The sequence below is a fragment of the Diceros bicornis genome, chromosome 9 (assembly GCF_020826845.1).
Source record: "Diceros bicornis minor isolate mBicDic1 chromosome 9, mDicBic1.mat.cur, whole genome shotgun sequence".
Lineage (NCBI taxonomy): Eukaryota > Metazoa > Chordata > Mammalia > Perissodactyla > Rhinocerotidae > Diceros > Diceros bicornis.
The window spans coordinates 25,357,087-25,371,053 of record NC_080748.1 but is presented as its reverse complement, the minus strand read 5'-3'; the positions used below and the strand labels follow the sequence as shown (position 1 = coordinate 25,371,053).

The following is a 13,967-nucleotide window of genomic DNA, read 5'->3' as shown; positions in this document are numbered from 1 at the left end:
CAAAGTTCTGAGCAGTGTACCTTGTATACAGTAAGTTCTCAAATCTCAGCTATCACTACCATAATTCTGATTATTACTCAAAAGCCAGCATCCAGGCAACCCCAGCGCTGCTGCGCTGTGGCGAGCCTGTGCCTCCCTAACCTTCATTCATTCACATCTCGGTCGTTGGTTCATGTGCTGAACAGAGGCTTGCTGAGTGCCCCACTGGGAAGCAAGGGACCTGCCCCAGCCCTCAGAGGGCCCAGTCTCTCGCATGACACATTTAGTGAATTGGCACTGGCAACAGTGTGATGGCGGGCAGGCGCACAATGGGAGTGGGGCACAGGACAGTGGTTTTAACAATGGGAGAGTTTGGAATATACCTCATACTGGATGGTGAGAATCAGTGAAAACAAAGACACTGAAGATCAAGGAGAAATCGACAGAGGGAGTTCCTGAGCAGAAGTCTAGGGGCAGAGACGACTCTTCTTCCACCAGGGCAGGAGGGAGGGAGGGAGGGTGCAGTGGGGGAAGGCTAGCTTTGTAGTCGAATGACAGGAAACTGATGGATTTCCATTCCGGCGCCAGGGCTTCTATATTCAGCAGTTAGAAGTGAGAGCACAGGCTAAAGGGGAAAGTGGTGGGGCTGGAGAGAGATTTCAGGAATAAAGCCTGAAATAACCACTGCCTAGAATATGAAAGAGAGGCTGACCAGGGAAATACAGAAGCCTTAATTTGTAAAAGTGTCCATATCTTTAAATATGCTTTAAGAGTCAGTATATGGAAAGGTAAAGAACATAGACTCTGGAACCAAGAGCATGCGTTATATCCCAATTCCACTACTTAATAATACCTGTGTGACCTTGGGCCAGTTGCTTAGCCTCTCTGAACCTCACTTTTCTCATCTGTAAAATAAGGGTAATAACAGTCCTTTCTTCATGAATTTTTTTTTTTTTGGTTAAATACTAAGAGATTAGAATAGTGTCTGGCAAACAGTAAATGCTATGTGGGTTCCAGCAATAATAATAATAATAATATTATTATTATATGTATAATATAATATGTATATAATTAATTATTATAATAATAATTATTATTATGACTATTTTTAAAATCTGCCAACCTTATGAAGAACAATACTACTCCCATTTTTATTCCTTGGCAAGTTGAAGCCCTTCTCTCTCAGCCTGTGTGAGTCCTCCCAATCTTGCAAGGAGGGTGCAGCTATCAATTCCACGTTCCCTGTGAGGCCTTTCCTGACCGCCACTAGCCTTCCTCTCCTAAATTCTTGAATACTAGTCGTCTGTACCTCTCATCTGTCACTTAGCACATATTCACCACCCTGAACTTCTACTTATCTTTTAGTATTTAAAAGCCTTGTTTACTTAACTGAATTAAGAGGAAGGACCTTACTGTAAATGTCTGTGCCACCCTCACACGTCTAGTGTAATGTCACACATACACAATGGGTGTTCCATGCTTATTACACAGATTGATACAAATTGATCAACGACGATTGATGAAGATAACCCACCTGATGATTAAATTGTCCTCGCCAAGGGTCACGACAGTGGCTTCTGTGGCTTGGAGAGACATGAGTTTGGCAAGGGCTTCTGAGGTTTTGCTCTAAGAAATAACCAGAATATAAAATGAGAGCTACAATAAGCTGACCCGTGCAAACCCAGACTGACACCCACAAGGCTGGGGTTGGAGAAAACCCCTGCAGAAAAACGCTGCCCCTTAACACAGCCACACCACACACCAAAAGGCTCTCCCAGGATGAGTGTTACTCACTGCCCATCGGCACGCGACCATGTCATCACCACACGGAACGTACAATGCCACTAAGTTCTATGAATTACATTTCAGGTTGAAAAACAATACTAATCTGCCACTGACTGTTTTCTTTTAGGGCCTGAGTCCCACTCTTTTATACCATACATTAAAACACTGGGTACAGTGCAGGGTGTTAAAAACGGCATGACCCTGGGGCCGGCCCAGTCTCGCAAGCAGTTAAGTGTGCGCGCTCCGCTGCGGTGGCCTGGGGTTCGCCGGTTCGGATCCCGGGCGCACACCGACACACTGCTTGGCAAGCCATGCTGTGGCGGCATCCCATATAAAGCGGAGGAAGATGGGCACAGATGTTAGCCCAGGGCCAGTCTTCCTCAGCAAAAAAAAAGGAAGATTGGCAGATGTTAGCACAGGGCTGATCTCCTCACAAAATAAAAAAAAAAAAAGGCATGACCCTAAGGTGGAAAGACCTTCTAGACCAATAAGCTATATACTCAGTTATGTACTAAGAGATGGTGTGAGCTCTGACCTGAAATCCAGGGTTCTTTCCATTACATGATGCACCTGAACAAAGGTTTTAATAATTAACCAGATTAGCTGGGATTTCAGAAGTAGCACCAATTTGGAGATTAGTGATCAGAGCGCCTAATTATATGTAGGTTTCACATTTCTTTAAGTCTTTCTCTAGACTGTGTATAATTAGTAATTCTAAACATGGTTTTCGGATGAATTAAGGTTTGTATTACCAAAGGAACAGCTCTTTTTTTCACCTGCAGCTGTAGTTACCTTTGCCACGTGTTCCAGCCACCGCCCCAGGGCAATGAACACGAAGAGCATGGGAGGCGTGTCAAAGAAGGTCACAGGGCTCCTCTCAGCCTTCTCGGCAACGGCCACCACCAGGATGGCGATGGAGTAGACATAGGCGATGCTCGTGGCCAGCACGATGAGCACATCCATGTTGGCCGACCTGTGCCTCAGAGATTTGTAGGCCTGAACGTAGAAGTACCACCCACCGAGGAACTGAAAGACAAAGGAGAGGAGAGGAAAGGAGAGTGACAGCTGCAACAAGCAGGGCACAGAGTTCAGGGAGCAACCGGAGACCCGAAGCCCCTCAGCATTACAAATACTCTAGGCCTACCCACAATTTTGACATTACTTTTTCCTCTGTCATTGACGTTTATGAAATATATTTCCTGATTTATAAAACTACTGGCCACAAAATGGATGACTAAGGGCATGGGAGGCCTTTAAAACCCAGAGTACACAACCTAAACATCCATCAAGAGGAAAACGGTGAAATACATCATGCTTCATTTATACTGTGGGCAGTGTTAGGCAGTCCCTAAAGAGGATGTGCTGGATCTACAAACCGCTGGCGTAAAAGACGTCCATAATAATAGGTGAATGAAAAAGCCAGCAATAAATCAGTACATCTAGTATGATCCTATTTCAGTTAAAAAAAAAGGTCTGTGTCTGTCTTATGTGAACATGTACATACACATGTAAATGTGTGTTTTCTCTATATAGACGAAAGTCTGGAAAGATACATGCCCAACGAATAATACTACTAGAATAAATAGTAATACTAGTAATAAAGTCACCCTGGGTAATGGGATTGGGCTGCAAGCAGGGTCTGGTTAGTGAAATAACCTCTTTTCTTCTTAAGACTTCAGTATGGCATAAATTGTTGATAATAAATGTACATTACATTTGTAATTAAAAAGAAAATACAGGGGCTGGCCCGGTGGCATAGTGGTTGAGTTCGCGTGCTCTGCTTTGGTGGCCTAGGATTCGCGGGTTCAGATCCCAGGTGTGGACCTACACACCGCTCATTAAGCCATGCTGTGGCAGCGTCCCACATACAAAGTAGAGGAGAATTGGCACGGATGTTAGCTCAGGCAGAATCTTCCTCAAGCAAAAAGAGGAGGATTGGCAACAGATGTTAGCTCAAGGCCGATCTTCCTCACCAAAAGAAAAAGAAAAAGAAAATACAGGAAAAAACAAATTCAGCCTACAGATACTCGCCCCTCAGTAGTCCTAAACATTCTAATATTAAGTCAGGAGTTTAATTTTATATTTCAAAATATATGGGGGGCACACTTCCCACCAGAAACACAGCCAGTTCCTTAATATCACACCCAGAGTGGAAATTCCATGAGGCCTGCTGTCTTTTGTCTTGTTTTTATAATTTTTATTTATTTTTTTTCCCCCAAAGCCCCAGCAGATAGTTGTATGTCATAGCTGCACATCCTTCTTAGTTGCTGTATGTGGGACGCGGCCTCGGCATGGCCGGAGAAGCGGTGCATGGGTGCGCGCCCGGGATCCGAACCCGGGCCGCCAGCAGCGGAGCGCACGCACTTAACCGCTAAGCCACAGGGCCGGCCCTGCCTATTGTCTCTTTTAAATTTTAATTTCCTCAGGACCACATTTCTGCCATTTAAGACAGGATGTTAAAGAGAAGCATGAGCTCCAGGGCGGTCCAGCTGCTGCTTCTAACAACAAAGGTAAATTAAGCTAAACAACAAGCAAACTGGAGACAAACTGTTCTTCAATCCCTGTAGCAAGGTGGTTGCTATTCCAGAGAGAATTCAACCACCTGCAGTCAACTGTGAAACTGACCGTGAAACCAGGTCCTCTTAGTCCCTTGTGTTAGAGGACACCCCCACAGCTAGTCATAAGAGGGAAAAAAGCAGCAACTGGCTGGTGTGGGTCAGGAAGGCTGCAAGAAAAAGCACCACTTAAACCAAGCTGAGGGGCTGTGTCTGGCATAAGAGGGCAGAGGGTTGCCCCTCTTTCTGATACGCACCTGGACAAAGGTACACAAGATAAAGAAGATGAGATTTAGAATGGACAGTCCTGGAATGATGTTGTGGTCCAGGACCATAGACTCATGGGGCTCATTGCTGGGTATCAACATATAGATCATTAAACCCATAACAGGGATGCCAAACAGCAGGCTGCACAGGAAAGACTTCTTCCACCTGGAAAGCAACGCAGCAACATCGACATATGAGGTACTGCCTGTCACTTGGATTCTGGCTGATCCCCTCCTAAGGACTCAGTACTAAGACCTGCCTTTGTCACACGTCTGGGACAGACCGCCAAAGGCTTAAATGAAAGTAAGCCTCTCTCCCTGACACCAGCCATCAGAGGGAACATCTAAAGGTCTAATCATTGCTGCAAGGACGTTCCAGAGGTGTGGAGACCCAGCCTCTGCCCGCCCGTGGCTGACGTGTTACCTCCAATCTACAGGTGAGGCAGCTGAGGCCCGGACACTGAGAATCCAGCCCCAAAGAGGTTCAACATCTCAGTCTATGGCTGCCTACAGCTCTTTTTTCAAAATGCAATCTTAAGTAGACTCCCAAGAAAAAATTGATAAAAGCTGAGGCCGGCCCGGTGGTGTAGCGGTTAACTTTGCACGCTCCGCTGTGGCAGCCCAGGGTTCGCAGGTTTGGATCCCGGGCGCACACCAACGCACCACTTGTGAAGTCATGCTGTGGCAGCATCCCATATAAAGTAAGGAAGATGGGCACGGATGTTAGCCCAGGGCCAATCTTCCTCAGCAAAAAAAAAAAAAAAAAAAAGAGGAGGAATGGCAACAGATATTAGCTCAGGGCTAATCTTCCTCACACACACACAAAAAATTGATAAAAGCAATATTTTATTAGTATAAACAATTATACATTCAATTTTTAAACTAACTTAAAATAGAGTTAAGCTGTCTCGATGAACACACAAGTTTGAAATTGGGGCTCATGGATGACAGCTGTGGTCTCACGTTAGCTTCAGCATTCATGAAATCCCAACCAAGAGGTTGTGGAAGCCCAACACACTTTAACCACAGTCTGAAGACCACTGGCCTGCAAGACTGAGGTCTCACATTCTCAGGCTGCCTCCCAAGGCCCTGAGAATAGGCCCCTCACTAGGTTTACAGATGCCTCTCCTGACCGTCCCTATGCTCCAGGTATGCCAACCAGAGCAAACCACACAAGGCCCTGAAGGCACCCTGCCTCCGGGCCCCTAGAAGACCCTCACTTCCACTCCTACTCCCACTCCCTCAGCCCGACAAACTTCTCATTCTTTGCGGTTCAGATCATGTGTCCCCTGCTTGTCGGCTTCCCAGACCTCCCAGAATCCCCTTGAATCACTGCTCACCCACTCTCTCCCAGCCAGAGTACGGGCCCCTCTAAGGGAAGGATGACATTCTATGCATCTCCAGCACCTGGCACAGTGCCCTGCATACAACAGTGGCGTTGTGTTTGCTGAGTGAATAAGGGAACATATGCAACAATAAATAAACCCAGGCCTCCTGCTTCCCAGGCCATTTTCTTTCCACTGGGCCATGATTCCTGTCCTGGGATCCTAGTTCTAGAACCTCTTCAAGTAAAATCTTAAAATACTGGAAAAGATAAAAATCCACACTCCCTTCCTCCCAACCTAAGGGCTGTCCAATCTATTAGCCACCAGTCATAGGTGGCTATTTGAATTAGTTAAAATTAAGTGAAATTAAAAATTCAGTGCCTCAGTGACAGTACCTGCATTTCAAGCGCTCAGTAGCTAGTGACTACCACACTGGGCAGTGCAGAAAGTTCTACTGGACAGCACCGTTTTAGAGGGTTCACACTACAAAGGTGAAGACAACCAATCCAGGTGGAAGGCCAGGTGGGAAGCCAGGGGTGGCAGGGACACCAATGAGCACAAAACGGGGCTGTCAGGCCCACAAGAGAGACACTTAGACAAGAGCTTCAGTTCATCTTGTCTGTTCTACCTACTGCTTTATTTCCGCCTTGTGGTCCAAGTGATGAGCGTTGGGGTTTCTCTGGGCTGGAGAAGCACGAAAGCCCAATTCCTTGTTATTAAAAAGAGAGGGGCGGGAAAACAGGGAGGAAGGCACTTGGTTAAACACACATTGGTGGAAAGCATTTTACATCTTTTGAAACTAAAGTTAACCCAAAACTGCCTCAGAAGACTGTGCTGGTCTTTCTGCTTACGACTTCTGTACACGAATCACCCTACAAACCCTGTCAGAGGTTCAGCACCATCTATGCTTAGAAACTGTGTCAGCCCCAAGGAGGTGGCTTCAAACGGCGATTCCTGTTCCGTCTGTCGGAAGAGGCAGCAGGTTCTGCGGATAACTTCACAGGCCCCAAAGCTGATCAGAGTTGAGTTATAAACTCAGAATTTTTGAGTGAAGGAATCCAAACTATCGAGAGGTCAGGTGCTTTCATTCTCTGCATGAGGAACACTAAGGTCAGAGAGGTTAAATTCCTTGCCCAAAGCCACAGTGTTATTGGAAGAGCTAGAGCCAGCACTCAGGTCTCCAGGCTCCCAGCCCAGGCCTCTTCCCACTGGGCAGCCCTTAGTTCCTTCAGTTCTACAAGCTGGGGCCTTCACTGAGGCCAGAGAGAACGCGCCTCCATCCTGGGTTGTTTTCAGGGATCAACTCAAGCATTTTCTTTCCCGCCTCACTCCTCCTCCCTCTCTGCCTTATTTGACTTCATGACTAAATCTCTGATACCCCTTATGAAATTACACAGGAAAAGTTGACAGGAAATGTCCTGTCAGCCAGCACAATATAAAGAGTGACCCCAGAACTCTGATGCTGGGATTTTACACAGAAATTAAAAGTTATGATGCGAGAAAGAGCATCAAAGACTGTCTAAAGACAAATCCTTTTACAGCTAATACCGGCCTAATTAATAAGGGAAAAGATGCCCCAGAGATGCAACAATGGAGCCCAGACATTGGCAATGCTCCTCAAATAAGGATGAAGAGCTTGGCGGGCTGGATAAAGGCCAGCAAGGGCATTATAAATAAGAAGGGTAACTAAGACGTGTTCAAAGTACCACCCGGGACTCTCCCTAATAGCGCATCAGTCTGACTTCTTAGCCTCATCAATGCCATGTCACTACCGCTCTGTAAGATCTGTGGTGTGGTAGAAAAAGAAAGCCCACTGAGCTTGGAACTGTGAGATCTGGGTTTGAGTGGCAGTTACGAAACCTTTAACTGGGTGCCAGAGAGCAGTCACTTCTCTGGGGATCTTTCCTCACCTGGTAAAGAAGCTGCATTGTCTGCCTCTAAGACTGAGGCACTGAATCAACAGCAGCAGCAATGTTTGCACGTCAAAGAGCTCTGCTAGGCCACACAACAGACATCTCTCTTAAAACACACAGAAACACATACACACACACACGCAATGAAGAGAAAATTGAAGACAACATTGGCCTGCTACAAGACGTCTCATTTCATAAGCAATTTCATAACTAGTAGGTCCCGCCAAACTTCATTTATCCTTACCATTGGTTGTTACGACTTAATCTTGTTCAGTTTTGACTGTCTTAACCCATTCAGATCACCACTAATGCTCACCCTCTTATGGAGTGGAACAATATAGACCTTAAAAAGGAAATGGAATGTCTGTGGACAAACCAAGGGAGGGAATAGAGGTAATGAGTGCATGAAAACTCTTCTAATTGATTTTCCAAAGGAGAAATTACTAAACTCTCCCACTATAAAGCAGACCTCGCACAGTGGTGAAATGCGGTATAATTCTTCCCAATACCAACATTCCTTTGGCCTACAGATACTTGGTACAGACATAAATAATACTTAACAATTATAATTAGGCAACTTAACCCCATGTACCAGTTATCTTGGAGATACTGATGTTTCTCATGGAATATCTGAGATTAAAACAATACTAATGTCTTTTTCCCCCATCTCTTTCTACCCATTCATTGATTTTTATCATCTGATATTTACTTAACCTCAGTTTATTTTTAAATGATTCATCCTATTTCCATGGCAAAACTTGAAGGATTTTAGGTTAGGTGACTTTTTTTTTTTTTTGCTTATATATAAGTTCTCATTTTTCAACAATGATTATAAATCACTGTTTTTAAAAAGGTGGGTATAATATTTTTTAATGAATGACTTACCTCAATAATTTTGACAATATCCCGCGCACCTATAATTTCAAGATCAAACTTCACGTGGGCTTTGCTGGTGGTGAGGGCCACGGAGGCGTAGGTGATGCCGTTGGTCCTCATGAGTTTGCTCTCGATGTTGTGAACGCAGGAAGCACAGGTCATTCCCGTGACCTGCAGCACAGGATGACAAAATCCCACTCACCCAGGATCGAGAGGACCCTCTCAAAGGGAGCTGGGTTAATGGGCAGCCACGAGCCTTTTCCTCCTTCTACAGCACCTTCCCAAGACTCTGGACTCGCACCTCCAAATGACACGTGCACGCTTTTCACCCCAAACATTCCCCCAGGGGCTTTGGGGATATAAACAGTGGTTCTTCCCAACTCAGGTACAGAAGACGTAGCCAATCACTAAGCAGATGTCAACAGACCGAGGCCTGACTTCTAGCTCTGATAATGACAGGCTTTCGTAAGCCAGTCTACACACTGTCTCAGTCATGCCCCTTCTGCCACACCACGCTGTGTGTCTTGATGCGAGAAGAGGGAGTATGAAGCGAGACCTGCCATCTCTGTGATACGTATTAGGCAAACCAAACAACTGACTCTTCCAAGTACCGGTGGTCAGCATTTCCCAGAATACTAACTGAATACAGACTTAAAACATCTACAGAAAACGTCTGAACATGTGATGATATAACTATTGATCCTGCCTAGTTAAAAAAGAAAAATGTAATAAAAAAACATTGTTCAAAACAAGGTTTTCACCTTTTCCAATAATATTCTTGGATCCAGATTTTCCACAAAGTAGTAGTCTGAGCAGGCACAAACGTCCACACCTGCAGGGCCTGATTCAAGCTGTAATCCAATGAGTATTACACTTTGCTCCTCAACACCCATGGAGACCCGACCAGGGCAAATGGTTTGCTCCACAAAGAACACCACTTATGAGGAGCTCAAAGTGCCACTCACGTCCTCAGTACTTTTTCTTCAAACATTTACTTACTACTAACAGCAGTGATTAAACACAGTAAGGAAGTAAAAGACTCTTTTACTGTGGAAAAACAGCATTACTCATTTCTTTGTGGGTTTCTTCTAAAAGAAGACACAAAAAGAGCTTTGTGTAGAAGTGTTTGTGAACACACATATTCGAAATACTAGACGTAACTGTGGTTTTTGATGACTTGTTGACATGCACAGCTGGTGACAGTGGACAGACAGGAAACAATACACCCCCCACCCAACCATACTGCGAGCAGCAACCACCCTCGGCGTTCATCTCAGACTGAGTGCTTCAAGACACTGGTCACCAACTACCTTCAGGACACCCCTGTGCCTACACACAAGCCCTCTCCACCTTTGATGGCGCTGGCTACCACACTGACTCACCTCCTCTAGCCTTGAGACACCTCCGGCATTCTAGCTTCCCTCTAGGCTTTATGGACTGTGTTCATATTCAACTCCCTCAAACCAGCTCAGGACAGCTGCTGTTTTCAATTCCTCTCCCTCCAACACGCCCGTGACTCACCACCTTCTTCTCCTCCTAGTACCCTGAACGCACCCAGTGTGATCCACAACTATGATTTGCTGACCTAACTGACTTTCCTTCACGAAATGAACACATGGCCCAATGACAACGGCAAACAGAATATAGGAAAGATATACGCAAGATAGGGGGAGTTTATTGATCACAGCCATGGATGCTGTCAGAACGCGTCTGCGGGTTATCAGAGGCCTGCACCCTCTAGCCCCCAGCTCTAGCCCAGTTACCGTACTTACGATCAGCTCAACGTCGCCATCTGAGCCTGCGTAGTCTTCCATTACTGCTGCCTCAAAGCCCAAGTCCTGGATGAGCTGAGCTATCTCAAGTGGCTGGATGACTTCCGGATTATACTTAACCTCTGCCTTTCCGGCCATCAAGGCAACCAGCACGGAGAGAATACCTGAAACCATCAGGCCACAGCTGTAACACTCTAGGCAAGCCCTCTGGGATGACACGTTCAACATAACAAAGAAAAACGTCTGCCCCAGAAGCCTCTAGAACAGTGGTTCTCAAACTTGGCAGCACATTAGGATCACTTGGAGAGCTTTTAACAATCACCATGCCTGGCCTTCAACCCAGGTCAATTAAATCAGAATCTCTCCAGATGGGTGCCAGGCTTCTTTTTTTTTAAAGCGCCCTGGGGGATTTAATGTATAGCCAACTGTGAGAACCACGAGAACGTGCTTCTCATACTTTAATGGGCATATGAATCACCTGGGGACCTTGTTAAATACAGATTCTGGTTCAGTCAGTCTGGGGTAGGGTCTGAAGTTCTGCAGGTCGACCCAGCTCCCAGGCGATGCCCATGCTGCTAGCTAAGCGGCCACTTTCAGTCAGGCTCTAGAAGACTCTGATGGGTGCATGCACCTAAAAGCAAGGCATGTAGTCTGCAGCTAGCAACCACTGTTACATAAAGGATATACTTTTTTCTCCAGACACTTTCATATAAAGAAAAAATATTTTTCAAAAGTAGTTTTCCTTACTCTTTGTCAGTTTCTAACCTCTTTTAGGAGTGAAAAGGAAACCCCACAGACTATCTTGCTAACATTATTGTGTTAGTTTAAGGAGGGGAAAAGGCTTATTCAAATAAATGAAAGGAATGATGTGCTTTAGAAAGGATGCCATAAGGGATAAAACTGAGGGATTGTTAATTTTATGAGCAGCCAGCCTATGGATGACAAAGGAACTTCTATAACACCTCAATTTGAGAACGGTCATTCTAGAGCTCCAGGAAGCTATAAAGCATAGTGAACAAGAGGCTGGAGAAAGTATCATCCTAATTTAGGGTTGATTCTAAGGGGCAAGAAGACCGAGCAGAAAGATGCACGGGGCCACTGGGGTGAGGAAAGAGAAAAAGTGATTCTGGTGGCAAGGTAGTCATGGTTAAGATATTTTTCAAAAAAAAATTGGGACAGGATTTTTGTAGCACTTTCAGGTTTAAGAGACAGTATTGGAAATGTAGTTTGGAGGACAAAACGGGCATTTACACAACATTCTGTGGTTTACAGGGACAACAGGACAGAATATTTGAAATTGGAACTTCTCCACAAAATGCAGGCTATTTACTCATTTGATAGTAAGAGACTGATGGGATTGGAGGGGAAAAATAAAGACTACTGCCAGGACAAGCTAACTGAGGAGGCTACCCATAAAATGTAGCATGACCTTGGATTTCCCACGGTTACCTTACTCAGAGATACATTTTATCTCAAACAAACTAAATACTGGTTAAAGGACAGATGCCAACTGCCGGAGAACATTGGACAACACTGAACATCTATACCTTCATATAATGAATTTGCTACCAGGTTGTCGGGGCCACTGATAAACGCAGTCAGTGAAGATTCTGAAGTGAGAAGACGGTGCCCCATTTTGCTGACTGCAGTGTCCAACAGTCTACACACAGCGTTCCCAGTTTCCCGTGGGTATAGACCTCTTACCAGCTTCTTTCTGCAGGTTTCTCTCTATGACAGACACACAGGACGCACAGGTCATGCCTGTGACCTGTAGAAAGCACTTTTGTGGTGCCACTGTTGCAGGGGCTTGCGGGGACTTTGACGAGCAGCCAGAGCTGTGGTTTTTAGGGAGCCCCCTAGCGTCAGGAGCCACTTCCTGCACAGACACAGGTGAGCCAGCCGCAGTTTGCACCATGGAATTCTCCGCAGTGTGGCTTCCAACATGGTTGCTAGAACAGTTTTCTAAAATGAAATGTCAGAAATTATTCAAATTAAAAGAACAAATTTTTTTTTTCCAGAACAGTAGGTTCAAGCCTAACAATATTCAGATGAAAGCTCTTGGGGAGGCTACAGGGAGGTTGGTGTTTCTACAGGTGTGTCTCTCCCTCCCCACAACCAGAGACAGAGGCACACAATTACAGACATATGAAAATATGCCAATACTTCAAGAATGGAATGTTCTGGTTAGATGAATGTTCTAATTAAATGATGATGATAACAATAAGAACTCACCAGGCATTCTGCTCAGCACAAGTATGAGTTCCTTTAATCCTTAAAATAGCTCTAAGTGGTAAATGCTATCATCTTCATTTTATAGATGAAGACGTGAGTTACCAGATATTAAATAATCTGCCCCAAACCCCTCAGGTAGTAAGTAGGGAAGCTAGCTTCTAAACCAGGTCAGTTTAACCTCCAGGATCGGTCCCTTTAACCGCTGTCTCCATTCTGGTTAGCAGAGGTTCGCTCCCGCCCCATGAGAATCAAAATGACCCCAAACACCTTTATCGAGTGGTCTGCTTTTTTCTTACTGTTTGTAGAAGTCCTATACATATTCTGGACATGAATCCTTTGTTAGTTGTACACACTGCAGATATGTATCTGCTCCCAGTCTGCGATTTGCATTTCACTCTCATCTAATGGCGTCCCCTTTGATAAAAGAAATCCTTAATGGTAACGAAGTCCAATTTATGCTTATACAGGTGTATACATATGTGATAGGCATATGTATCAACCAAACCAACTTAAATGGTTAGTGCATTTTGTGCCCTACCTCAACACGGTGAAAACATTCGTGATGTGTTCTTCTAGAAGCTCTATTATTTTAATAAACTTCCACACTCAGGTCTATGAAATACTTCAAATTAACTTTTGTGTAGAGTAAGAGGTGACAGTCAAGGTTAATTTCTTTCCATTTGGATATCCAATTGACCCAGTTCCATATACTAAAAAGACTACTCTTTCCCCATTGAGTTCTGGGGATTAAAGTGTGAACATATTCACAAGTTCTGGGGATAAGGGTGTGGACAGCTTTGGGGGCCATTATTCTGCCTATCACATACTATACACCTATATAACTGAGCATCAACCAGATCAAGATATAGAACATTTTCACCACTGCAGAAAGTCACACTATTTTGATGACACAAAACACTTTTAAGAGTATACAGAAAAGATAATTACATCATTTAATGATGAACTCTCGTTATTTGAAAATCCACAGCTGCAGAAGACAGAAGTTGGTATTAGCCCGTATTGACAATAGCCCATGACTTTTAAGTTTCTCTTCTGAATAAATCCCACATATTGGGATGTTTTGCTCATTTTCTGAAAAGTGCTAAAACTACTTCCACTCACTCTAAGAGTTCAGTTGATCAACACTTTTAGCACCTTCATCGAGACACTCCAGTACTCTGGCCTTACAGGACCTCCACCTTCTTGATGCAGAGACTACCACCCCACCCACCAGCACAGGCTTACTCTCTTAGACTGTGTCACT

General features: G+C 44.7%; 1 protein-coding gene across 6 annotated transcripts in view; it reads right to left on the bottom strand.

Annotated features, from left to right (window-relative positions):
* Positions 1 to 13,967, bottom strand: part of ATP7B (ATPase copper transporting beta) — a 98,635-nt gene that overhangs the window by 24,291 nt on the left and 60,377 nt on the right. For 5 of the 6 annotated variants that reach the window (XM_058548074.1, XM_058548076.1, XM_058548079.1 and 2 more), the window contains exons 4-10: positions 12,176 to 12,433; positions 10,472 to 10,635; positions 8,709 to 8,870; positions 6,543 to 6,619; positions 4,577 to 4,751; positions 2,557 to 2,790; positions 1,514 to 1,605 (exon numbers count right to left, since the gene is read on the bottom strand). In XM_058548074.1, coding sequence (XP_058404057.1) covers positions 1,514 to 1,605; positions 2,557 to 2,790; positions 4,577 to 4,751; positions 6,543 to 6,619; positions 8,709 to 8,870; positions 10,472 to 10,635; positions 12,176 to 12,433 — 1,162 coding nt within the window. The remainder of the gene's footprint in view (positions 1 to 1,513; positions 1,606 to 2,556; positions 2,791 to 4,576; positions 4,752 to 6,542; positions 6,620 to 8,708; positions 8,871 to 10,471; positions 10,636 to 12,175; positions 12,434 to 13,967) is intronic. The other variant, XM_058548078.1, reaches the window with a different exon arrangement.